The sequence below is a fragment of the Somniosus microcephalus genome, chromosome 30, assembly GCF_052327205.1.
Source record: "Somniosus microcephalus isolate GS21.2 chromosome 30, FLI_Smic_1.0, whole genome shotgun sequence".
Taxonomy (NCBI): Eukaryota; Metazoa; Chordata; class Chondrichthyes; order Squaliformes; family Somniosidae; genus Somniosus; species Somniosus microcephalus.
In genome coordinates, this window is record NC_141016.1 from 27,180,441 (window position 1) to 27,208,236 (window position 27,796).

General features: G+C 48.1%; 1 protein-coding gene across 2 annotated transcripts in view; it reads right to left on the minus strand.

The window, feature by feature from the left end:
- LOC147098043 (rab11 family-interacting protein 1-like) overlaps positions 1–27,796 on the minus strand; it is a 59,036-nt gene that overhangs the window by 21,711 nt on the left and 9,529 nt on the right. For both annotated transcript variants that reach the window (XM_085971266.1, XM_085971267.1), the window contains exons 3-4: positions 7,550–7,986; positions 505–1,333 (exon numbers count right to left, since the gene is read on the minus strand). In XM_085971266.1, the coding sequence (XP_085827392.1) occupies positions 505–1,333; positions 7,550–7,986 (1,266 nt within the window). The remainder of the gene's footprint in view (positions 1–504; positions 1,334–7,549; positions 7,987–27,796) is intronic.

Below are 27,796 nucleotides of genomic sequence, written 5' to 3' on the forward strand. Positions count from 1 at the left end.
GAAGAAATGGAAAAAGACTGCATGGAATGCACAAGCATTTGAAAAAGTCCCAAAGATGTTGGGAGTGGGGGGGGGGGGGGGGGGGAGAGAAAATAGATCTAGCGGTAAAGATTTTACTTCTCCTCCCCTCCCCAGCTATAAGCAACTGGATCACTCTTAGAGGCACGATGGCCTCCTTCTGAGCTGTCTCATTCTAAGAAGTGTTACTGCAGCAGTACATCAGCAACAAGGGGCTCCGCTCTACGGCAAACAGTGCGGCACCTCAAAAATCCCAGGGTCAAAGTCTCCCCCCACCGGCACCGCAGGATTAAGCTCGACAATGTACTAATCCCAGCCAGAAAGGGTACGCATGGAGCTCCCTCGCGAGGAGCAACTGTTGGGCGAACGTAGGAAGTCCGCTACTGGCAATGACAACATTACTTCCAGGTTAAATACTGCTACACATTGAGACAAGAAATATCCCCAGCCCTCAAAGACCATTTGAAAAGACGTTACAAAGCTTACTTGGGTTTGACAGCTGCGGCCCTGCTCGACCACACAGAGGAGCTCGCTGGTTTCCTCGCCTCCTCTTTGGCATCTTCAAAGGGGTTTTTCGATTCCTTTGCCTCCGGAGCTTTGACGGGTTCAGTCTTTCTGGGAAATAAAGACATTAAGCCTCCTCTCTTGGCCTCCTCCTTTTTGATCACCGTATCTGCTTTCAACCCATCGGGCTTCTGCACAGGCGCGGCTTTCTTTTCCTCTTCATCCTTGTCGTCTTCAAAGGGGTTGAGTGACTCGGTGCCACCACTGATGGCCTCGGTCTTTTTGCCCATCGCTTTCTTCCCGCCACTCGAGGACAACAGGCCTCCTTGCTTGCCTTCCTTCTCCTCCTTCGGTCGGTCCGACATTTGGGGCTCAGACAAATTGCTCATGCTCCCCAAAGTCTTGAAGGCGGGCAGCGTCGCCGATTTGAAGGCCTGCTCGCCAGAACTCGTTTCCGACTGAGATTTGGAAGAAGAAAACGGACTGCTGGCTTCAAGCGTGTCGGCGGAAAACTTGGAGGTCAAATCCTCCGCCGAGGCGTAAAACTGACTGTTGTTCAACGACTTGGAATCGCTCTTTGGCTTCACTTGTGCAATTTGGTTTGGTTCTTCCGTGTAAACGTGACTACCGTTAATGCAGAGATTGGACTGTGACACAGGGTCGCTCTTGGGCTTCAAGCCGCCAAACAATGACAGGGTGTCCTTCTTCGCAGTCCCACCAGGCGCAAAGTTCAGCTGCTTGGTATCGGCACTTGCGGCCCTCTTATGGCTCATAATCTTTGGGACGTACAAAGTCTTGCTGGAGCTTTCCTCTGCAAGTTTAAACGTCGACAAAATCAATCTTTCGTCAAGGCAAAAAATTAGTAACATAGAAACATAGAAGATAGGAGCAGGAGTAGGCCATTCGGCCCTTCAAGCCTGCTCCGCCATTCAATGAGATCATGGCTGATCATCCAAATTCAGTACCCTGTCCCTGCCTTCTCCCCATATCCCTTGATCCCTTTAGCCTTAAGAAATATATCTAACTCCTTCTTGAATATATTTAATGAACTGGCCTCCACCGCCCTCTGTGGCAGAGAATTCCACAGGTTCACCACTCTCTGGGTGAAGAAATTCCTCATTTCAGTCCTAAATGGCTTACCCCTTATCCTTAGACTATGACCCCTGGTTCTGGACTCCCCGGCCATCAGAAACATCCTTTCTGCATCCAGTCTGTCCAGACCTGACAGAATTTTATAGGTTTCGATGAGATCCCCTCTCAATCTTCTATACTCCAGTGAGTATAAGCCCAATTGACACAATCTCTCCTCGTACGTCATTCCTGCCATCCCAGGTATCAGCCTGGTGAATCTTCGCTGAGCTCCTTCCATGGCAAGAACGTCCTTCCTCAGGTAAGGTGACCAAAACTGCACACAATACTCAAGGTGCGGTCTCACCAAGGCCCTGTACAACTGCAGCAAGACATCCTTGTTCTTGTACTCGAACCCTCTTGCTACGAAGGCCAACATACCATTTGCCTTCTTAACCGCCTGCTGCACCTGCATGCTTACCTTCAGCGACTGGTGCACAAGGACACCCAGGTCTCTTTGCACTTCCCCTTCTCCCAATCTATTGCCATTCAAATAATAATCAAATAAATTGCCTTCCTGTAGCATTAGGGTATTGACCCCTTCCAACACAGGGTCACTAATACTCTAAAGCATTCCCTCATGGTCTAGTGGTTAGGATTCGGCGCTCACTGCCACAGCCCAGGTTCAATTCCCAGTCAGGAAAGCAAGTTTAACTTTCGTTATGCAAGGGTATCAAGGGTTACAAAACCGAGGTGGGTAGATGGAGTTAAGATACACAAGAACATCAGAAATAGAAGCAGGAGTCGGCCATTTGGCCCTGCTCCACCATTCAATAAGATCATGGCTGATCTTCTACCTCAACTCCACTTTCCCGCCCGATCCCGATATCCCTTGACTCCCAAAAATCTATCGATCTCAGTCTTGAATATACTCAACAACAGAGCACCCACAGCCCTCTGGGGTAGAGAATTCCAAAGATTCACCACCCTCCGAGTGAAGAAATTTCTCCTCATCTCAGTCCTAAATGGCCGACCCCTTATTCTGAGACTGTGGCCCCTGGTTCTAGACTCTCCAGCCAGGGGAAACATCCTCCCAGCATCTACCCATGAAGCCCTCTAAGAATTTTATATGTTTCAATGAGATCACCTCTCATTCTTCTAAATTCTAGGAAGTATAGGCCTCGTCTACTCAATCTCTCCTCAGAGGACAGACCACCACCCCCCCCCCATCCCTGGAATCAGTCTGGTGAACCTTCGTTGCACCCCCTCTATGGCAAGTAGGTAGGGAGACCAAGACTGTACACCGTACTCCAGGTGTGGTCTCGCCAAGGCCCTATATAATTGCAGTAAGACGTCTTTATTCTTATACTCCAATCCTTTTGTAATAAAAGCTAACGTACCATTTTGCTTTCTTAATTGCTTGCTGTACCTACATGCTAACTTTGTGATTTGTGTACAAGAACAACTAGGTCCCTTTGAATACCAACATTTCCCAATCTCTCACCATTTAAAGAATATTCTGCTTTTCTATTTTTCCTACCAAAGTGGATAACTTCACATTTCTCCACATTATATTCCATCTGCCATGTTCTTGCCCACTCACTTAACCAGTCTATATCCCTTTGCAGCCTCCTTGCATCCTCCTGTGGAAGTGTAAATAAAATGGCCAACGAACGGTGGCATGGTGGCATAGTGGTTAGCACTGTTGCCTCACAGCGCCAGGGACCCGAGTTCGAATCCGGCCTCGGGCGACTGTCTGTGTGGAGTTTGCACATTCTCCCCGTGTTTGCATGGGTTTTCTCCGGGTGCTCCGGTTTCCTCCCACAGTCCAAAGATGTGCGGGTTAGGTTGATTGGCTATGATAAATTGACCCTTAGTGTTAGGGGGATTAAATACGTGGGGTTATGGGGATAGGGTGGGATATGTGTTGGTGTAGGGGTTACGGGGATCAGGTGGGATATGTGTCGGTGCAGGCCCGATGGGCCGAAATGGCCTCTATCTGCACTGTGGGGTTTCTGTGATTCTGTGAACTGGCTAACAAAATGGCTTCACATAAGGAATGAATTGCATTTCGGAAAGGGAGCAAAGAGGAACTTCAGCTTCGCAAAATGCAAGCATAGCAGAATTGGCAGTTTGCAAACTCAATAAGGAGGAAGAGGGACACCTGCTCGTTGACCTGTGGTTTAGTATTAAAGAACAATAAAGGTCACGAGGGCTTGACTGCTAGATAGAAGATTGAATCATTGCAGGATATGGTTAACTAGCTATTGTATGGCATCCAATCGAGATTTGGCACCTCAGAAAGGCATACGCTGTGGTAAGATAAGACAGGAATCTGCGATTCAGATGGTTGGACTAAGTAGAGATAAGAAGTGGAATTGAAAGAATAGGCTTTGTTTAATGCAAGTTGTTTTTTGAGAAATTAGTGTTGCTAAGCCAATGATGTAATAGCCACATATTATCTGGAACTTGTTTACTCCAATGTATAAATATGAGCCTCTTGTAAGCGTTCGTTGAAGTTGTGGTATCGACCTTTGATTGTACTGCTCTTCCCTGGTGACAATAAAAAAAGTATGGTTTGCCAGTTACTGTGTGTCTGAGTCTTGCTCGAACTTCGACACCCCTCACAACTTACATTCCCACCTAGCTTTGCGCCGTCAGAAAACTTGGATACATTACACTCGGTCGCCTCATCTAAGTCATTGATATAGATTGTAAATAGCTGAGGCCCAAGCACTGATCCTTGTGGGATCCCACTAGTTACAGCCTGCCAACCCAAAAATGACCAGTTTATCCCATCTCTGTTTTCTGTCCTTTAACCAATCCATGCTACTATATTACCCCCAATCCCATGAGCCCTAATTTTGTGTAATAAGCTCTTATGTGGCATATCAAATGTTTTCTGAAAATCCAAATACACTACATCCACTGGTTCGCCCTTATCCACCCTGCCAGTTACAACCTGAAAAAACTCTTAGATTTGTCAAACGCGATTTCCCTTTCATAAATCTGTGTTGACTCTGCCCAATCATATGATTTAAGTGATCTGTTCCCACGTCCCTAATAATAGATTCAAACAGCTCAGGCAGGATCTAATTGAATGGCACAACAAGGGACAGGAGGAGGCCAATGTTTTTCTTTCTGCTGACCCCATGGCGGTAACAACACAAGTGAAGCAGTGGACAGTGGGGGGGGGGGCGAGGGGGCTATAATTGTCCTCAGCACAGCTGGACGAGGGTGAAAAATAAATCCCGTGCTTTAGGTTGGAAGCGTGCACACGCCAACGTCAGCAGCAATGCACCCCCCCCCCCCCCCCCCCCCCGGTTAAATAACCTACTGACTCTCGCTGTCTAGATTCACAAGGGAAGCAGCCCTACCCGAGTGAGATACTGAAGGGTACCTGGAACAAAAGCAAAACAAGGAGGGTGGTGTAGGGTGCAGAATAACCAAGACAATAAAAAAAAGTGAAATAAGCACCTTTGAAAGGATAGTGAGAAGTCCACCCACTTTAAATTCAACATGGCTTTTGCCACTAAAAGAAACCACAAAATAATCAGCTACCAGGAAGAAATCCTTGCACTTATACATCGCACGTGGTCAAAACACGTCGATGCACCTCACGCATGGTTCTGCTCACAGTGATCGAGCGGCGGGACGGAGACAAGGGTCTAACATTGCCCTCTACACTTGGCAACTTCATGTGAAGGGAAACTGCACCAACAGCGCCCTTCCCCCGCTGCATTCCAGTTAGAGCGTGACCTTTTGCCTGGTAGTTTACAGCTCGGGTCATCCACCCATTACCCAGTCACATAACAAGAGCCTCTGAATAGTGTTTACACTGTACTGGCACAAAGCTGTTGGGCAGTGCAGCAAGCTAAGACAGCAGCTCCTAACAGTTTCTCTCGAGTTTACCTCCCCTTTCCCAAGTCAGTCACCTGGAGAGAATTGCTGGTTAGATTTTGTTCTTGCTCTGCAATTTCCTGAAAGCTTGCAGTCCCCGTACCAGGAAAACAGCTCGTTTCACAGTACTGGGACTTCACAGCAAACTTTTATTTACTTAATAAACTGAAACATCATTTAATATTAATGAATCAGTTCACGTTATACACGGCGAGAACGGAACCCCACCTCAGACGTTTCTTGCCAAGTGGGGGAAAAAAAGATAAGTCCTCACCAAAGCTCCACCTGAAACAATAATCCTTCTCTCTCTCTGATGACTCCTCGTGCATTCGTACAGCACAGAAAGAGGCCGTCTGGCCATCATGCCAATGCTAGCTCGCCAATTAGTCCTGCTCTTCCACCATAGCCCTGCTGTCTATTCCCAAGTTTGATTTCCCACTGTCAGCACCCACCCGCCCCCTGGCTTCTCTCTCCCAAGTGTGCCTCGGTTATTTTGTTACGCCAGTGTCCAGTGTCTTGGCCTCCTCCTCCTTTATCCCCAAGCTACTCTTACATCAGCTCATCCATCCAATTTAAAGCAATCTGTTCAACTTCTTCACTTAGCGATTGAAACAGCTTGTAAACACCGCTCCTCAACTTACTCAATTCCCCACCTTAGAGTTTATGTACTCAAGTGACCCACACATTCAGTGGCTCGAAGTTTTAGTTTGGTCAACTCGTCACTCCATCCCCATCGTCTTCCTTTCAGACACCTTCCCTCCGTGTGAACCAACTCTCCAGCCAAGAGGATCGCCCAGTCTGGACAGCAGAACCATCTATCAACATTTCCGAGATGTGATATTATACTCCATTATATATTGCACACACCAAGATTTGGAGGGACTAAATCACCCATCTCCGACCCTCCGCTACTGAAACCCTCGTCCATGCTTTTGTTACCTCCAGACTCGACTATTCCAAGGCTCTCCTGGCTGGCCCTCACATCCTCCACCCTCCGTAAACTAGAGTTCATCCAAAACTCGGCTGCCCGTGTCCTAACTCGCACCAAGCCCCGTTCGCCTATCACCCCCGCGCTCACTGACCTACATTGGTTCCCAGTCTGGTAGCACCTCAATATGAAAAATTCTTATCCCATGTTCTAATCCCTCCATGGCCTCACCCCTCCCTAGCTCTGTTAGTTAGGAGTTGTAAGGTTCCGGTTGGGATGACCGGAGGGACCGGTCGAACGCACGTGATCGTTGCTTAGACTGTGTATAGTGTTTTTTCTCTCTGAAAGAAGGGAGCGGTAAAGAGCTTGTTGAAAGGTAAAACCAGAAGTACAATGGCGTTGGCATATCACCGGGAACAGTTGATAGATAGCCTGAAGGAGGTAAAGCATAAAGTGCAGGAAAGAGAGGGAGAGATAGAGAAGGAAAAAGATCTAATGGCCTAACACCTCCAGCAGCTTGAGAGATGACCCAACGGAAGTGACCACTGCAGCAGACTGCAGGAATCCACCCAATCCGAGACTACCCTACTGCCTCCCCGTCCGTCCGGTCATGTCATTCCGCTTCGGGGAGTCGTAGATCGCTTTCTACTGTCACACGTTGTATGTCTATGATACTCAGCTTAAACCATATGTAATATCTGATTATGCTTTAAAACTGTAGCTCTTTAATAAAAGCCTTGCAACTTCTAAAACCCTGTTGGGTAATCTGTGTGAGCCTGTGATCCTAAATCTTACTCCAGCCCCACAACGCGAGATCTCTGCGCTCCTCCAATTCTGGCCTCTTGCGCATCCCCAATTTTTAAAATCGCTCAACCATTGGTGGCCGCGCCTTTAGCAGCCTAGCCACCCGCAAGCTCCGAAATTCCCTCCCTAACCCTCGCCACCTCTCTCGCGCTCTCCTCCTCAAAAACCCTATCACTTTGACCAAGCTTTTGGTCATCTGTCCCAATAGCTCATGATGTGGCCAGGTGTTACTCCGACTGCACTCCTGTGAAGCACCTTGGGACGTTTTACTATGTTGAAGGCGCTGGGTAAGTGCAAGGTTGTGGAAAAACCCAAATACTACTCTACCTTCAGCAGAGTCGTGCAGTTTTATTTCAGTGAAGTCCTCACTGCCAAAGTTCTTTGCTTTCTTTGTGTTCCCAGCTGGAGAGGATGGGCCGGTGGGTATCACAGACATGGACTGAGACAGTGAAGTCCGCTGCAGGTTCGATTTAGGAAACAGCATCTTCAGTTTGGATTTCTTCTTCTTCTCAGTCACCACTGGCTCGTCATCGCTGTCGCCAGTGGTGATGCTGGGAATGATTGCGGACACTGAATCGGAGAGGCCATCTTTCTTTTTTCCCTTGAATTTGTCCTTCAGCTTTCCCAACGTCGATCGGGACTTGTCCTTCACCGAAAGGTCAAACATGCTGGCCGTCATATTGTTCCGTACAAACTGGATGTCCGCTTCGATTTCGCCTCGTTCTTTATCCTTCTTCCCCGACTTTGAGTGCAGCTTATGCCACCTTAGAGAGGGGAGAAAATCCATTACAATAAACTCAGGCAGAAATTATCAGCTTGCAATCATTTGGCCACCTCATCACATTTTAGAAACACGTCGCAAACCATGAAAAGATCGGTTGAGAAAGGTCAGTCAGGACACCCAGAAAACGCCATGCTCTGTGTGTAGTACCACGGATCTTTAACATCCACCTGAACCCCAAAAACTGGTACACGGGGCCTCAGTTCAATGTTTCCACCAAAGCACAACACCTCAGGCAATGCGGCACTCCCTCAGTACTGCACTGAAGTGTCAGCCTAGATTATGTGTTCAAAAAAATAAAAAAAGGAAAGACTTTCATTTATAATGGTGCCTTTCACAACCTCAGAACACGCTTTACAGCCAATCCAGTACTTTTGAAGTGTAGTCACTGTTGCAATGTAGGAAACGCGGCAGCCAATTTGCACACAGCAAGCTCCCACAAACAGCAATGTGATAATGACCAGATCATCTGTTTTAGTGATGTTGTTTGAGGGATAAATAGTGGCCAGGACACCGGGGATAACTCACCTGCTCTTCTTCGAATACTGCCATGGGATCGTTTACGCCCACCCGAGAGCGCAGTTTAACACCTCATCCAAAAGACAGCACCTCCGACATTGCGGCACTCCCTCAGCCGCTGGGAGTGTCAGCCTGGATTATGTGCCTATAGTCTCTGGAGTGGGACTTGAACCCACGATCTTCTGACTCAGAAGCCAGAGTACTTTGGTAAACTGAAGTGGGCACTGAACCCACAACTTGCTGCTCAGAAATTAGAGTGGTACCAACTCAGCCAAACTGACTGAGTGTCGAGGACATAAAAACCATTTTTTGTATATAAATAAACTGAACACTTTAGCACAATAACTGAAGCAATGAGAAAAAGTAGAACAGCACTGCCCCATTTTGCCTTCATAAGAACATTAAAAAAAGGGGCGCAGGAGTCAGGCCCCACGTCCCCTTGAGCCTGCGCTGCCATTCAATAATGGTGTGGAGATGCCGGAGTTGGACTGGGGTGGACAAATGTAAGAAGTCACACAACACCAGGTTATAGTCATTCTAAGATCATGGTTGAGCTTAAACCTCAACTCCATTTTCCCACCCTATCCCCAGATACCTTGACTCCCCGCTAGCTCAGCCTTGGCTATACTCACGATTTAGCATTTTTAGCCCTTTGCGTAGAGAATTCCAAAGATTCACAACCCTCCGAGTGAAGAAATTCCTCCTCCTCTCACTCTTAAATGGCCGACCCCTCATCCTGAGACTATGCCCCCTAGTTCTAGACACTCCAGCCAGGGGAAACAACCTCTCAGCATCTACCCTGTCAATCCCCCTCAGAATCATAAGGGGGAAAAATTCAGTATCGCCCCATTTGGGGCGCCGTTGTCGGCCGTGCGCAAAGTTTAGCGCCTGGCGCTAATTATCGCCTCCGACAGCAAACTTGGCTTTTATCGCCCCTGGAGGTGATTGGAGCACTAAATCAGGCGCTTCACACCTGTCTTAAGGTGCAAACGCCAAGGAGCGAGGCGCTACCTCAGAGCTCTGGCGAAGCAAGGAAGGGCAAATCAAAATAAACCTGCAAAGTGCTGCTCAGTACTCAAAACTCCTTCACACAGCGTTGAATCTCTCCAGAAGTCTCTCTCTCTCAGAATGCGTGGTGCAAAAATGTCACCGACAAAAGAAGGCAGGAAGCGGTCGCCTTTAAATAGCGCTCCCCCAGTCCCTTTCTGACAGCAAAACGCTCCCCTCAACCTGTCGTTGCTAGCGGCAGGCGGTAAGGCAGGGGGCGCCACTCAATATCCGGTCCGGGGCGCTACGCACTCGACTGACGTCACAATCTGCCGGCGCAGGAGATCGTGGCATTTAGCGCCGCCGCAAAATGTCTAGTTAATTTCACGAACGGCACAAACATCGCCGCGCCCGGGCGCTAGTTGCTTTTCGCCCCAATTAGCGCCCTCTAAGGCACTAACGGGAGGCACAAACAACTGAATTTGTCCCCCTATATGTTTCAATGAGATCACCTCTCATTCTAAGCTCCAGAGAGTTTAGGCCCAATCTCTCAACAGAGGACTGATTTCCCCCTGAAACAGGAATTTGGTTGTCCTCGTGGAACAGCTGCCTAAATTATTTTCCTATGCCCACATAATTGGTCATCTTTCTTTCCCCCTTCCTCACTCCTGCTCAGCATCACCGTTGAAACGAATGCCTAGTTAAGTCAAATCGGTTAGGTGGGTTTAGCACAGGTGCTTCAGGTAGGAAGTAATATTTGCTGTTAAATGGGACAAGATCGTGTGTAATCTGCAGCAAGCCCAACCTTGTACGGCCTTATTGCAAAGCTGCAACTCTGCATCAATTCACAACTGCAGAATTTACCTCAATCTGAATAAGAACTTAATGAAAACATCGAAGAACTCGCACAACAAATCGGAAGTCTTAAAATTGGGAGGGAGAGAAGAGAAAAAAAGACTCTTGCATTTCTATAGCGCCTTTCACGACCACTGGACGTCCAAAGCGCTTTACAGCCAATTAAGTATTTTTGAAGTGTAGTCACTGTTGTAATGTGGGAAACGCGGCAGCCAATTTGCACACAGCAAGCTCCCACAAACAGCAATGTGATAATGACCAGATCATCTGTTTTTGTTATGTTGATTGAGGGATAAATATTGGCCCCAGGACATCGGAGAGAACTCCCCCTGCTCTTCTTTGAAATAGTGCCATGGAATCTTTCACATTGGCTGGGGAGGGGGGCGCGAGAGAGGGGGGAGGGGGGGGGGGGGGGAAGAGAGAGAGAGAGAGTGCGCGCGCGAGAGAACAGAGAGCTTTGAGTTTTTAAAGATCAGAATTAGAGAAATTCCACACCGACTCCCAGCTGTGTCAGGAGAGAACTCAACATTCCTTACCCATAGAAACCCATTCGTGGCTTAAATACATCAATAACCAGCCCCACTTAAAAAACCTTCACCCATGATTACTGTACAAGTTCAAATCACTTCAGGTCAAGTCATTTTACATTCTTCTTTGCAAACACTTGCATTAACGCTCATAGGGGTCCATCCATATCCAGAAACCGTGTTTAGATTCAACAAACTCACTGCAACAGTTCTCAATCTTCTCGTTTTTTCCCCTCCCTCCTGCCCTGAACACAGCGACGACAGCAGCAAGTCTTTATGTAGTGCCTTTAACACAGTAAAACGTCCCACGGTGCTACACAGGAGCGTTATCAGACAAAATCTGACAGCGAGCCACACAAGAAGAAATTAGAACAGGTGAACATGAGTTTGGTCAAAGAAGTGGGTTTTAACGAGCATCTTAAAAGGAGCAGAGAAGTAGAGAGGCGGAGGGGTTACGAAAGGTAATTGCAGAGCTTAGGGCCCAGACAGCTGAAGGCACGGACACCATTGGAGGGCAATGTTCCCTTTCACTTTTGGGGGGGTTTGTGGCTCCTTTGAGGGACTGCGGGGCCGAGCAGCTGGAAGGGAACATTGGTGGAGAGGTGACGAGAACGGGCGATGTGCAAGAGGCCAGAATTGGAAGAGCGCAGAGATCTCGGAGAGGCTATGTGGAGGAATTTGAAAACAAAAGGATGAGAATTTAAAAAATAATAATTGAGGCGTTGCTTAACCGGGAGCCAAGGTAGGTCAGCGAGCACAGGGGTGATGGGTGAATAGGATTTGGAGAGAGTTAGGTTAGAGCAGCAGAGTTTGGTGGAGCTCAATTTACATAGGGTGGAAGGGTGGAGGCCGGGCAGGAGTGCATTGAAGTTGTGGCAGAACCACTGAATGACTCTGGCTAACTGTATATAATTCCCTTTAACGATGTTCTAACACCAGCCTAAACCTGTACCATTGTGTTAGGCATTACTGTGTTTTGTATATAGAGTTTGCATGTACGGGGCGTGGCCCCTTTAGAGCACGGGAAAACGCGGGCAAACGCGATGACGTCACGTCGCAAACCACGTGACTGCCCAGGCAGTCCTCGTGGAATCTCCGTTGAGTAAAGACCTGTTTAATTGTTCTCCTGTGTCGATCTCAGTTATTCGTAGGAATACGTCAATTCCTACAAAGTTGTCATTTATAAAAAAAAAGGACTGACTGTTAAAAGGAAGATCATTTCGATGGGTTGTGTAATTAAGAAGTCCCTTCCTCTGCTGTGGGAAACTCAGTTCCTGTGTGGTTTATAGCCCTGCAGAGCAGGGCCACTAGAATTAGTAAACAGTCCGAGCTCAGCTCGTGTAGCGATACAAGAAGTGGGGGGGGGGGGGGGGGCCGATGTAGAGCCCAGGGATCTCAGAGCCTTAGACAATGTGTCGGCTGTTTGATCATGGGCGAGGGGGGGGGGGGGGGAAATCACAAGTCAAGCCCAATCTTGCCCCACAACATCCATGCAGGCAAATGGGTAGATATCAGGAGCCCTCACTGATCCTCACTCTTGTTCTCCCCCCACCCGCTTCCTAGGCAGTGACTAGTGGGGTACCGCAGGGATCGGTCCTTGGACCCCAGCTATTCACAATATATATTAATGATCTAGACGAGGGAACTAGATGTAATATCTCCAAGTTTGCAGACGACACAAAGCTGGGTGGGCATGTGTGCTGTGAGGAGGATGCCGAGAAACTCCAGTATGATTTGGACAGGTTGGGTGATTGGCCAGAAGCATGGCAGATGCAATATAACGTGGATAAATGCGAGGTTATCCACTTTGGTGTCAAAAACAAGGCGGCAGATTATTATCTGAACGGCAATAGATTGGGAGACGGGGAAGTGCAACGAGACCTGGGTGTCCTTGTGCACCAGTTGCTGAAGGTAAGCATGCAGGTGCAGCAGGCGGTTAAGAAGGCAAATGGTATGTTGGCCTTCGTAGCGAGAGGGTTTGAGTACAGCAACAAGGATGTCTTGCTGCAATTGTACAGGGCCTTGGTGAGACCACATCTTGAGTACTGTGTGCAGTTTTATCTGAGGAAGGATGTTCTTGCCGTGGAGGGAGTGCAGCGAAGATTCACCAGACTGATACCTGGGATGGCAGGAATGACGTATGAGGAGAGATTGGGTCGATTGGGCTTATACTCACTGGAGTTTAGAAGAATGAGAGGGGATCTCATTGAAACTTATAAAATTCTAACAGGACTAGACAGACTAGATGCAGGAAGGATGTTCCCGATGGTCGGGGAGTCCAGAAGCAGGGGTCACAGTCTAAAGATAAGGGGTAAGCCATTTAGGGCAGAGATGAGGAGGAATTTCTTCACCCAGAGAGTGGTGAACCTGTGGAATTGTCTACCACAGAAGGCAGTAGAGGCCAATTCATTAAATATATTCAAGGAGGAGTTGGATATATTTCTTAAGGCTAAAGGGATCAAGGGGTATGGGGAGAAAGCAGGGACAGGGTACTGAATTTGGATGATCAGCCATGATCGCATTGAATGGCTGAGCAGGCTCGAGGGGCCGAATGGCCTACTCCTGCTCCTATCTTCTATGTTTCTATCCGTCCAATGCCCCAGCTAACCGAGCACAGACCAGTTACAAACCTGCCAGATCCCAGGTTTAATGTTTCAGTACAATAGCAAAACTACTCACCCAAGGAGCTATGGGGACCCTGCCAACAAATTCAAACTATATGCTAAAAAGTCATTTAAACATGGGTCACTCCCTGTAACAGCTCAGGTATGTAGTCAATCTCTGGTGATGCGTGCCGTGCAACAGCTGAAGTATGTGGTCAACCTCTGGCGATATGCACTCATTCACTAACAATGTGTGCCTGTATTTGAGAATCAGGCTCTACAAAATTGGAATTTAAATGCATGAACGAACATCGCTGCCATCAGCCGAGGTGCACTATGAAGGGCCGGCTATTCAGAAGACCTCATCGGAAAGCTCAATACATCAGAGTCAAGGTACTTCCTGGTTTAATATCGGGGGAAAGAGGAACCAGTTGAAGTTTGCTATGCTACAACTAACTTGGCAGCTCAAGGTCAACACTGGCTGTCTGAAATACAAGTCTGTTCCATTGCCCCAACATCGCTAAACCTATCAGCCGTGGCTCAGTGGGTAGCACTCTCGCTCTCTGAGTCAGAAGGTTGTGGGATTCAAATCCCACCCCAGAGACCGGAGCACAAAAATCTAGCCTGACACTCCAGTGCAGAACTGAGGGAATGCAGTGCTGCACTGTCAGAGGTGCCGTCTTTTGGATGAGACGTTAAACCGAGGCCCCGTCTGCTCTCTCAGGTGGACATAAAAGATCCCACGGCACTATTTCGAAGAAGAGCAAGGGAGTTCTCCCTGGTGTCCTGGCCAATATTTATCCCTCATCCAACATAACAAACTATCTGGTCATTATCAAATTGCTGTTTGTGGGAGCTTGCTGTGCGCAAATTGGCTGCCGTGTTTCCCACATTACAACAATGACTACACTTCAAAAGTACTTCATTGGCTGTAAAGCGCTTTGGGATGTCCGGTGGTCGTGAAAGGTGCTATATAAATGCAAGTCTTTCTTTATGTACACAGGCTGATTGTCAAGTAGTACACAATGGGATAAACATTAAATCTGTGTCACGATTCACATACACAGTTTCATTTAATCCAAGTCAGAACGCACTGACTGTCGGCACCTCGGAAACAGAAAAGCAATCTCCAGCGCTAAGTCAGGGCCCATCGGCCCTACAGCCAAATAAATGAAACATTGGTCAACTTTCCAGTGCATTGCGATTTAGTTAGGAGGTGGTGCAAGATGGCGAATCCTATGGCATTCACTTCGCTATTCAAAAAGGGGGGAAAATAAAGAGATTATTTTGAAAGTTATTACAAAAAAATTAACCCATAAACAGACTTTGCCAAATCAGATTGTACTCTTCCATTTTCCCCCCACTTCATATTTCCATTTAAGTCTGAAAAGTGTACGTAGCATTGCAGAGACTGTTTAATGGTGCAGGTAGTTTACTCCAAGTAGGGAAATTGTTAATCCTTGGGCCATACATAAATTACCTGAGCAGTTTTTAAAAAAATTAGAGAGGACAATGCGGAGACACACAGACATCAAGATCATGGAGTCACTAAGATGATATCACTGGCGAGAGGCTTTAGTTATCAGGAAAGACGAGACACTGAAGCTCTTTTCACTAGAACAAAGGAGAACTGTTGGAAGAGTGTTCTTTTACCTATTCAAAACCCTTCAGAAATCACAAGACTTGCATTTCTATAGCGCCTTTCATGACCACCGGACGTCCCAAAGTGCTTTAAACTAATTAAGTACTTTTTTTTTTTTTTTTTTGGAGTGTAGTCGCTGTTGTAATGTAGGAAACGCGGCAGCCAATTTGCGCACAGTGAGCTCCCACAAACAGCAATGTGATAATGACCAGATACAGGAAACTTTCGATTAACCGGCCCCTACTTAACCGGAAATGCCGGTTAACTGGCAAAATTCAGGAGTCGGTTCAGGTAACTTTTATTACTTGCACAGCAACAAATGGAGGAAGGCAAGGGTGTGGCTGTAGCTGTTGCTAAGCTACAGAGATGCTTGCAACTTGTGGACGTTGTTCTGAAGCTGTTGCTAAGCAACAGGGTTTGTTGCTTGATACGGAGCGCTCAGCTCCATATCTTTTACTATAGCGTTCGGTTATCCGGAATTTTTGATGAACCGGCACCACGTCGGTCCCGTCCGTGCCGGATACCAGAAAGTTTCCTGTAATCTGTTTTTTTAGTGATGTTGATTGAGGGATAAATATTGTGCAGGACACCGGGGAGAAACTCCCCTGCTCTTCTTCAAAATAGTGCCTGGGGATCTTCAACGTCCACCCGAGAGCGCGGACAGGGCCTCGGTTTAACGTCTCAGTCGGTGCAGCACTCCCTCGGCACTGCACGGGGAGGGTCAGCCTAGAATTTTGTGCTCAAGTCTCTGGAGTGGGACTTGAACCCACAACCAGTTCTGACGAAGGGTCATCGACCTGAAACGTTAACTCTTGGTTTTTCTCTCTCCCCACGGATGCTGCCTGACCTGCTGAGTGTTTCCAGCATTCCCTGTTATTATTGAGCCCAATACCGGCTGACTCGGAGGCGAGAGTGCTACCCACTGAGCCAGAGCTGGGGAATATTCACACTGGTCAGTAAATTGGTATTAGAGCGCAGAAATTTCAGATTACCACAGAATCCTCAACAGCGTATGAAAAGGAGGCAGATGCATACTTGAAAAATAAAAAAGTTAAAAAAAAATATGGGGCAAGGAACCAAATGGAGAGGTGTTTCAGAGTCAGCACAGGCGCGATGGGCCGAATGGCTTCCTTCTGGACTTTAAAATTCGGTTCTTCATATTACCACCCAGTACAGGAAACTCTCGATTTACTGGCACCTAAAAAACCGGAAATCTCTGTTAACCGGCAAAATTCAGGAGTAGGTTCAGGTAAGTTTTAATTCATATTAGTGGCCGTTCCTGGATCTTGTGGCCGGGTTCCTGCACCTGTTGCTAAGCAACAGGGGGGCCGCTTGGATCTTGTGGCCGGTTCCTGCACCTGTTGCTAAGCAACAGGGAAGCCTGGATTTGTTGCTGTGTACGGAGCTCTCGTACCTTTTACTATACCTCTCTGTAATCCGGACTTTTTGATAAACCAGCACCACGCCGGTCCCATATGAAAAAGAGTTTCCTGTACCAAGGGTGACATTTCACATCAAAACCCGAGAGACTGATCAAATGCTGGGGTTGGTTGCACTTCATGGTTTACACACTGGTTTGCAAACGGAGGTTTTCTTGATTTGAGGTTCGAACCCTCTTCTTCGATTTAGCAAGTAGATTTCTCGTATTCAAGGCTCGATTTTAAAAAAAGGGGTAGGGGTGGGACGGAGAAAATGTGCATCCATCATAAATGATGTGCACACAATCACCGACAAACGCCCTCAGGGGTCAGGCTTATCCTGCGGCCGAGACACATTCCTCAAATGTTTTCATGGCTAGGTGGACACTAGCTGCCCTAAAAATGTCTCGTCTCTCAACAACTAAACCGGCCAGGACTGGAGCCAATGTCATTTGATGTCAATCTTACTTTTACAAGGGTCATAAGAGGTCAGGGTACACGTCAAGCAGCTTAGCATTGAATGATACTCCCAACAATTCTGGCAGTATCTTTTTTTTTTTTTAATTCGCTTATGGTGCAATACAAAAATCTATAAACATGTAGACAGGACCAATGTTCCCGGTAATTTTATTTTGGGGGTGCGTGGTCCCTTTAACAGGCTGGGCGGTCCATTCAAATTTCCACGCAGGTGCGGTTTTTCCCCATTTAAAAGCCACCGAGCGGCCTGCGTGGGACCTCCAAGCATTGCAGAGAATCGAGGGGCCCCATGGCCTACTCCTGCTCACAATTCTTATGTGGATAGGGCAAGACAACAGGGGGGGGGGGGGGGGGGGGAACATTGGACTTACTGTGAACCACTTTCATTAACTCCGCCCAAGTGGAAGACGGTTTCTCAGTGCCAGGGTCGGTTGGCTTGAGACCAGTGGGCAACTGGGGCACCGAAGAAACCGTGTTCGAGAAGTTGAAGCATTTCCAGCATTTGGAGCTGGGGGGGAGCCAACCCACATGGAGAAAGCACAGCTCAGTCATTTCCCCCTCTTCCCCCAAATTGGTTGCACCGCTACTTCTGCCGACACTTAATAAATCCATTCAAGAGAGGGGGAAGAAAGAGAAAGAGAGAGAGAGAGAGAGAGAGAGACTCGCTACCACAAGAAATAATTCAGACGAATAGCATAGATGTATTATAGGGGGAAATGAAGTAGGGTGGGAGGAGGCTCGTGTGGAGCATAAACACCGGCATGCGGGCCTGTGGGACCAAAGAGCCTGTTTGTGCTGTACGTTCCATGTAATTCTTGTACACTTCTGCCCAGGAAAGAGCCCCATCATGAACACAGGTAGTCTGCCTTCTCCAAGGCAGAGGTGGCATCATGTGACCCATTAAAAAGAAATGATTTTTTTTTTTTTATAAATGTAAAATGCTACCAACAAGATGTCCTCATTTAATCTGTTGCTTGCTGGACAAAGTAGTCCAAAAAAGTAAGTTTGTGAGGGAATCATTTATAAATACTTCACTTTGACAGGGTAGATGCTGACTGGTGGGTTCCTCTGGCTGGAGTGTCTAGAACCAGGGGCCAGTCTCAGGATAAGGGGTCGGCCATTTAAGACCGAGATGAGGAAGAATTTCTTCACTCAGAGGGTGGTGAATCTCTGGAATTCTCTGCCCCAGAGGGCCGTGGATGCTCACTCGTTGAGTATATTCAAGGCGGAGATCGATAGATTTTTGGACTCTAGGTGAATCAAGGGATATGGGGATCGGGCAGGAAAGTGGAGTTGAGGTCGAAGATCAGCCATGATCTTATTGAATGGCGGAGCAGGCTCGAGGGGCCATGTGGCCGACTCCTGCTCCGAATCCTGATGTTCTTATGCAGATAGTGCAAGACAGCCAATACTTCAACAATATAAAACAAAAAGCTAAATACTGCAGATTGCGTAAATCGGAGGCCCCGAGGTAGGGTCTTCCAACTGAAACTTCAGCGGACTGACTTCCGTTTCTCCACAGATGCGGCCTGACCTCCTGCGTACTTCCAGCTTTCTCGGCTTTGGGTTTCAATACTTGAAGTGCGTGTCTTGCATTCCCAGAGTGCAAGGCAGAAAAACCTACGGCAAGTATTTTCAAATACCTTTGGTGCGCATCACAGGGTGACTGCTGTTCAAGGGGCTGGGAGGAAACTTTTACAACAGTACATTCCAAGCAAATCTCTCATTTCAGGACATCATGGTGGTGACTGGTTACCGTCTGAACATAAACTCTCCTTTGTTGCACAGCTCCAATAGAAACTCGATCACAGGCTGCAGCACGTGAACAAAATACTGCTTCATCAACAAGAGATTATGTCTCACGCACAAACTATCCAACACAGCCTCAACACGGGAACAGGAAGACAACATTCAGACTCTCAAACCTGTTCCGCCATTCAATTAGATCATGGCTGATCTGTATCTTAACTCCATCTTGGCTCCGTAACCCTTAATACCCTTGCCCAAGAAAAAATTTAGCACAGTTTTAAAATTCTTAATTGACCCCCTCCCCCCAGCCTCAGCTTTTTTTTTGGGGGGGGGGGGGGGGGGGTGGTGGCGGAGAAAGAGTTCCAGATTTCCACCACCGTGTGTGTGAAGAAGTGTTTCCTGACATCACCTCTGAACGATCTACCACTACTTTTAAGGTGATGCCCCCTTGTTCTGGACTCCCCCCACCAGAGGAAATAGTGTCTCTATCCACCCCATCAAATCCTTTAATCACCTTAAACGCCTCAATTAGATCAGCCCTTAATCTGCTGTACTCGAGGGAATACAAACTAGTCTATGTAACTCGTCCTCATAATTTAACCCTTTTAGCCCCGGTATCATTCTGGTGAATCTGCGCTGCACCCCCTCCAAGCTATACTTCATACAATCAGAAGCTTACAGCACAGAAGGGGACCATTCGGCCCGTCGGGCCTGTGCTGGCTCTCTGAAAGAGCAATCGTGTTTAGTCCCACATCCCCGCTTTTTTGTCCGTAACCCTGCGAGTTCCTCATCCTCAAGAACCCGTCCAACTCCCTTTTAAAATTATTGATGGAATCAGCTTACATAGAAACATAGAAGATAGGAGCAGGAGTCGGCCATTCGGCCCCTCGAGCCTGTTCTGCCATTTAATGAGATCATGGCTGATCATCCAAATTCAGTACCAATTCCCTGCCTTCTCCCCATATCCCTTGATCCCTTTAGCCTTAAGAAATATATCCAACTACTTCTTGAATATATTTAATGAATTGGCCTCAACTGCCTTCTGTGGTAGAGAATTCCACAGGTTCACCACTCTCTGGGTGAAGAAATTCCCCCTCAATTCTGTCCTAAATGGCTTACCCCTTATCCTTAGACTGTGACCCCTGGTTCTGGACTCCCCGACCATCAGGAACATTCTTCCTGCATCTAGTCTGTCCAGTCTTGTCAGAATTTTATAAGTTTCAATGAGATCCCCTCTCATTCTTCTAAACTCCAGCGAGTATAAGCCCAATCGACCCAATCTCTCCTCATACGTCATTCCTGCCATCCCAGGTATCAGTCTGGTGAATCTTTGCTGCACTCTCTCCATGACAAGAACATCCTTCCTCAGATAAGGCGACCAAAACTGCACACAATACTCAAGGTGTGGTCTCACCAAGGCCCTGTACAACTGCAGCAAGACATCCTTGTTCTTGTACTCGAATCCTCTCGCTACGAAGGCCAACATACCATTTGCCTTCTTACCCGCCTGCTGCACCTGCATGCTTACCTTCAGCGACTTCCGCCACCTTTTCAGGTCGAGCGTTCCATATCCCCAACAACTCAGTGGAAAAAAAATCATCTCCCCTCTAGATCTTTTGCCAATGATTTGAAGTCTATGATCTCTGGTTAAATCTATGATCTCTACTTGCGTCCTATAGGTCAGTTCTTGCTGCCTTCAACTCAACGCAAAGGCTGCCCCAAAAGGGTCAGAAAACAGCAAGAGGTGTCGAGTGTAATTAGGAAACTTCACATTGTCTTCAAAAATAACCTGCCTTCAAACACCTGTTCCTGCAGGAAGGTCAGCCTCCAGCACACCTCAATGGTGAGAGGGGTGGAGTGGAAACCAAGTACTGGAGAGGTGGCCAAGGTACATCAAGGATTGGTCATTATTGGAGGGCCAATAGTTCCTCTGGCTTTAGTTTGGAGTCCATCTCAATTCCGTCTTCACACTGGCAATATCCCACTTGGTGATCCCCTCTCTCCCCTCCCCCATGAGCCTGGACACAATGGTTGTACCTATTTATCAGCAAACAACCTTCGAAGAATTTGCATTGCTTACAGTCCAATCAAGCCACTTGCAGGACAACGCCAGCTGTTTACAAAGCAATTCAACTGCAAACTTCCTTATAGCCAGGATTTGCATGCGACCAGTTTCATTGAAACAAACAGGGAGGCAATCTTAACCCTGCTGACTCTCGCTGCCTCCCCTGCACTACAGCCAGCACACCAACATGGTGCAGATAAGCCCAGCATCCGAGAGATTGGCTCTCCATCACGTGGAGATGAAAGAGAAGGACTGGATAGGAAGGACCTATTTCCCTTAGCAGAGAGGTCAATAACCAGGGGGCATAGATTTAAAGTAATTGGTCGGAGGTGTAGAGGGGAGTTGAGGAGAAGTTTTTTCACCCAGAGGGTGGTGGGGGTCTGGAACTCACTGCCTGAAAGGGTGGGAGAGACAGAAACCCTCACCGCATTTAAAAAGTACTTGGATATGCACTTGAAGTGCCGTAACCTATTGGGCTACGGACCAAGAGCTGGAAAGTGGGATTAGGCTGGAGAGCTCTTTGTCAGCCGGCACGGACAAGATGGGCCGAATGGCCTCTTCCTGTGCTGTAAATTTCTATGACTGAGCAAGGAAAAGCAGACAAGACCAAAAAGGCATCCAAGCTTCTTGGGGAGTTGGAGAAATGAAATAGAGATTGTGTGAAGACAATCAATACTGCCTGAACAGAATTTAAACATGAAATTCTTCTGTTGCACCCCCAGGTTATGCGCCAAGTACAGCCAAGATGGCAGCCACTGTTCAGGCTTCCAGAAATGCCAAAGCAGCAGCCAGCTCATTGCCCAGGGCCACATCTCCAAAATGGACCAAGTACTTGCCTTTCACTCAACACCTCATGGAGTAGCACGAAAATCTGGTGGAATAGCAGCCACCACGCAACGGCCCATTGCCATATCACAGCCCACTGGTGAATGACCCACTGCCATATCACAGCCCACTGGTGAACGACCCATTGCCATATCACAGCCCACTGGTGAACGACCCATTGCCGTATCACAGCCCACTGGTGCAACCACCCATTGCCATATCACAGCCCACTGGTGAAACGACCCATTGTCATATCACAGCCCACTGGTGAACGACCCATTGCCATATCACAGCCCACTGGTGAAACGACCCATTGCCATGTCACAGCCCACTGGTGAACGACCCACTGCCATATCACAGCCCACTGGTGAACGACCCATTGCCGTATCACAGCCCACTGGTGAACGACCCACTGCCATATCACAGCCCACTGGTGAAACGACCCACTGTCATATCACAGCCCACTGGTGAACGACCCACTGCCATATCACAGCCCACTGGTGAACGACCCATTGCCGTATCACAGCCCACTGGTGCAACCACCCATTGCCATATCACAGCCCACTGGTGAAACGACCCATTGTCATATCACAGCCCACTGGTGAACGACCCATTGTCATATCACAGCCCACTGGTGAACGACCCATTGCCATATCACAGCCCACTGGTGAAACGACCCATTGCCATATCACAGCCCACTGGTGAACGACCCATTGCCGTATCACAGCCCACTGGTGCAACCACCCATTGCCATATCACAGCCCACTGGTGCAACCACCCATTGCCATATCACAGCCCACTGGTGAAACGACCCATTGCCATATCACAGCCCACTGGTGAACGACCCATTGCCATATCACAGCCCACTGGTGAACGACCCACTGCCATATCACAGCCCACTGGTGAAACGACCCACTGCCATATCACAGCCCACTGGTGAAACGACCCACTGCCATAACGACCCAGTGCCATATCACAGCCCACTGGTGCTCCCACATCCTGTGAATTGATCTCTTTTGGGGGGGGGGGGGGGGGGGGGGTGGCTGGAGAGGTAGAGTGGAGCGGCTGCCGGCTAAACTGCAAGTACGTGTTCATACTTTGCACAAAAATGCCATTCTTGCTTCATATTTGGAAAGAGTTACAAAAAAACTCATGAATCTTTCTCACTAGCCACGAACAGCTGCTCCTCCAACCACAGCATTCGTTTTTTTTTTGGGGGGGGGGGGGGGGGGGTGGGTGGGGGTGTGGGAAGGGTGGAGATGAGTTAGCAAGTTTGGAGACAGCTACTTTAAAAGCTAGAATTTTGCATCACCGTCTCAACTGCAGATATTCAACCCTTGCAAAGTGCAGAGAGCTTACAGTTTTGCAGCAACACCACGTGTGATGTAGGCGCAGTCAGGACACCGGCTATTAGGGATTCCATCTCAGTGGAGAGACGATGCTTCCAGTCTGCCTGGGCTTCACACAGACTGCAGCGAAACAGGAGGAGGAGTTCCAATAGCTTCGGTCGATCACATTCAGTCTCAACAGGATTGGTAGCTCAGAGATCAAAAACATCGCTGCCATTTGCTTACCAGCGAGGACAGTTGTGCGCATGCAATGATTCCACTTCGCTCCCAACAACTGTACAACAACTTGCATTTATATAGCGCCTTTAACGCAGTACAATGTCCCAAGGTGCTTCACAGGTAATGAGGTGAAAGTTTGACACTGTGCCCAAGGAGGAGACATCAGGACAGGAGAGAGGTTTATTTTTAAAAAGTGGGAGCGAGAGGTGGCAAGGTTTAGAGAAGCGTGACAGGATAACCTAGGGTAAACAAAGGCCCATTCAGGAGGCTCACACTGGTCCAAGACCACAGAAGGCTGCGCTAATACAAAACACCAGGCGATGCGCCCCAAGCAAAGCTGTTGCTGCTGTGTTTTTTTTAAAAAGTTCCTGGGATGTTGGTGTCGCTGGCAAGGCCAGCATTTATTGCCCATCCCTAGTTGCCCTCGAGAAGGTGGTGGTGAGCCCCCTTCTTGAACCGCTGCAGTCCGTGTGGTGAAGGTGCTCCCACAGTGCTGTTAGGGAGGGAGTTCCAGGATTTTGATCCAGCGACGATGAAGGAACGGACGATATATTTCCAAGTCAGGACGGTGTGTGACTTGGAGTTGGTGGCGTTCCCACACGCCTGCTGCCCTTGTCCTTCTAGATGGCAGAGGTCACATGCCCAGTGCTTAATGCAGACAAGGACATAAGGTTTCCTCCGGGTGCTCCGGTTTCCTCCCACAGTCCAAAGATGTGCGGGTTAGGATGATTGGCTATGATAAATTGACCCTTAGTGTTAGGGGGATTAAATACGTGGGGTTACGGGGATAGGGTGGGATGTGTGTTGGTGTAGGGGTTATGGGGATCGGGTGGGATATGTGTCGGTGCAGGCTCGATGGGCCGAAATGGCCTCTATCTGCACTGTGGGGTTTCTGTGATTCTGTGAATTAGGAGCAGGAGTCGGCCATCGGCCCCTCGAGCCTGCTCCGCCATTCAATAAGATCATGGCTGATCTTCGACCTCAACTCCACTTTCCCGCCCGATTCCCCTCGGGTCCAAAGCGATATTTCTAGTTTTTCCAGAGTTTACTAATTACTTCCGCAAACAGATTATTGGCAGGGAAGATACAAAATTTTTTTTTTTTTTTTTTTTTTTTTAAATTAAGTGTATTGAAGACAAGAGCACATGTTCAAATGGTATTTAGAAACACTTTTTTTTTATATAAATACAGCAGTTTGCAGCCTGGGCTAGTCCTAGCAGCAACTCAAAAAATGCAGCTTAAATACAGGGTCACGAGCTACAGAATAAATACGGGCTGCGTGCTCTTCGTCTGCCTTGTAGCCTGGCAGTCGTCCCAGAGAGATGGACTTTCCGTCAACAATTGCACAATCTTGACGTGCTACACTTTAGAGGGAGCACTGCTCCAGCACGCAGGGCTGCACCTCTCCACAAAACCACTGATGCTAATTGATTCTACAGGAAACTTTTTTTTTTTTAAACCGGCACCTAAATAACCGGAACTCTCTCAAACGGCAAAATTCAGGAGTAGGTTGAGGTAAGTTTTACTTCATATTAGTGGCCGTGTAACCGGGGTTCCTGGACCTGTTGCCAAGCAACAGGGACGCCTGGATCTGTGGCAGTGTACGGGGCTCTCGTACCTTGGTAAGTATACCTCTCTAATCCAGACTTTTTGATCAACCAGCAGCACGCCGGTCCCCGTCGGTGCCGGATAAAAAAAAAAGTTTCCTGTATTTGAATGTAGGAGGATCACAAATCAAGCCACGGCTAGAAGTCGCCCAACACATAAATCCATTTTTGGTGTGAACATTAAGAAAAGGCTTGCATTTATATAGCACCTTTCACCACCTCAGGACGTCCCAAAGCGCTTTACAGCCAATGAAGTATTTTGCCCTTCCAATAGTCTGCTTGCGAAAGTAAGTAGTGAACTCTGGAAAAACTAGAAATGTCGCTTTGGACTCTTTGCGGGGGGGAGAATCAGGTGAAAAGTGGAGTTGAGGTCAAAGTTCAGCCATGATCTAACTGAATGGCGGAACAGGCTCGAAGGGATGTCGAAAACGCGGCAGCCAATTTCTGCACAGCATGCTCCCACAACAGCAATGTGATAATGACCAGATAATCTGTTTTAGTGATGTTGATTGAGGGATAAATATTGGCCCAGGACACCAGGGAGAACTCCCCCTGCTCTTCTTCAAAATAGTGCCCTGGGATCTTTTACGTCCACCTGAGGAAGCAGACGGGGGCCTCGATTAATGTCTCATCTGAAAGACGGCACCTCAGACAGGGCGGCGCTCCCTCCGCACCGCCCCTCCGGACAGGGCGGCGCTCCCTCCGCACCGCCCCTCCGGACAGGGCGGCGCTCCCTCCGCACCGCCCCTCCGGACAGGGCGGCGCTCCCTCCGCACCGCCCCTCCGGACAGGGCGGCGCTCCCTCCGCACCGCCCCTCCGGACAGTGCGGCGCTCCCTCCGCACGTCTTTTCTATGTAGTGGCCAAACTGTGGAGGTGTGAAAAATCCGACCCTGCCTGTTACACGTGACTGAAGAGCAGAATGGCCTTGCGGGGTGTGATCGGTAAACCGCTCGCTGCCGACTTGTGGTATATGGATCCCAGACTTAAATGGGGAGAAATTCGTAGAGCAGCTCAGTTAAACCCTGGTTAAAACGCTTAACATTGTTTTGATGGAAAGCTGTTCTAGTCTCCCCACACCCACTCCACCCCCCCCATCCCCACCCGCCATCCACCCCCACCAGCGAGATCAGACCACCGATATTCTTCCAAATGTGTTTTTTTTGCTCATTTGACATTCTTGTCACAGCAAAGCCTGATCTGAACAAGCGGACGGAGCAGCAGGTGAAGACGAGCTGGTTATTGCGTGTGTTGTTTGGTATGCGAGCCTCCTGTTCACCAGGAGCACGGGCTTCGATTTGTTTACACAGCAAAGCTGCACACAGTTTTCACTGTACATAGAGGCACCTGAAACACAGGGTGGGAACGCTGCCAAACACAAGAGCTCTTTAATTACGGGGTTACAGCCGTCACCAAGAATTCCTATGATCGTTTTAATAGATTGTCTGGGGCACGTTTGGAACAGAGAAGTCAGTCCGGCGTCATTTTTTCGCGCTTCTCTTTTTTTAATCTCGTCTCATTCCCTCCCTTCGAGCACAGTCAGGCACCATTGTTTGCTTCTCTGACGTGGCCTGTGGTCCAATGTCCACTAAATAGGCGATGACAAGTTATTCAGAACTATTAAAACAAGTCACCAGGGAAGGAAGCCGAGAACGGCACAGGGTTTAAACCAAATTCTCTCATTACTCAACTGATGACCTTTTAAAAAAAAAAAAAAAAAAAAAAATAATTAAAAACCCAGTGATACGCTCCTCCTCCTTCTCGGTTTGACTGCAAACCCAAAATAAAAGTACATAGAATGTACAGAACAGAAACAGGTCAAGTCGGCATTTATGCTCCACACCAGCCTCCTCCCATTCTACTTCATCAAACCCTATCATTCTATTCCTTTCTCCCTCATGTGCTCATCCACCTTAAAGGCCTCGACCACTCCCTGTGGTAGCGAGTCCACATTCTCACCACTCTCTGGGTAAAGGAGTTTCTCCTGAATTCCCTCTTGGATTTATTAGTGATTCTTATATTTACGGCCTCTAGTTCTGGTCTCCCCCACAAGTGGAATCACCTTCTCTACGTCCACTCTATCAAACCCATTCATTATCTTAAAGCCTCGATTAGGTCATTTTAAATGGGCTGGTCAAAGGTACTGCAGTATGAAAGCCCAATTCCCCCGCTCCCCCCCCCCCCAAAAATAATTTTACTTTTGACTATGTTCATCATAGCAGCTAAATATGTACGGTGCTTGGAAATCGGAAAACCAGATTTATTAAACACTGGTTCACAATCGGAGCCGGGTTTAAAAGTCGCCTTTCCACTAAACTTTGGTGCTGTTCCACAGGCAGTGATCACGCTCCAGTATCTCAAGTTTTTTTTAAATTAGTTCCTGTGATGTGTGATCGTCGCTGGCAAAGCCAGCATTTATTGCCCATCCCTAGTTGCCCTCGAGAGGTGGTGGTGACGCGCCTTCTTGAGCCGCTGCAGTCCGTGCAGTGAAGGTGCTCCCACAGTGCTGTTAGGGAGGAGTTCCAGGATTTTGACCCAGCGACGATGAAAGGATCGGCCGTATATTTCCAAGTCAGGATGGTGTGTGACTCGGAGGGGGAACTTGCAGTATTCATCTTCACATCAGGATACAGGCCAAGTGTATGCAGGATATTCAACTGGAGATACGGAGAGGAGCTCAATCCTGTCCAGATACACGTGCTCTCCGGCCGGGTGACTTTTCCTCTGTGCCATGGTGCAGTACATCTATCAACATGGCTGAGCACAGACTGGAGATCAATTCTGAATCCTGCTCTGTGGTAGCCCTATCTAGTGGCTATTGGGGGTGCCAAGTTACTGCAACATTAAATCCTGTCCTTCCAAACTCCAGGCTCCTGTACACCAACACCCAAGTGCCTCCTCCTTTTGAAATCCCTCCAGAGTCTTGCCTCGCCTTAACCAAGGCATCTTATC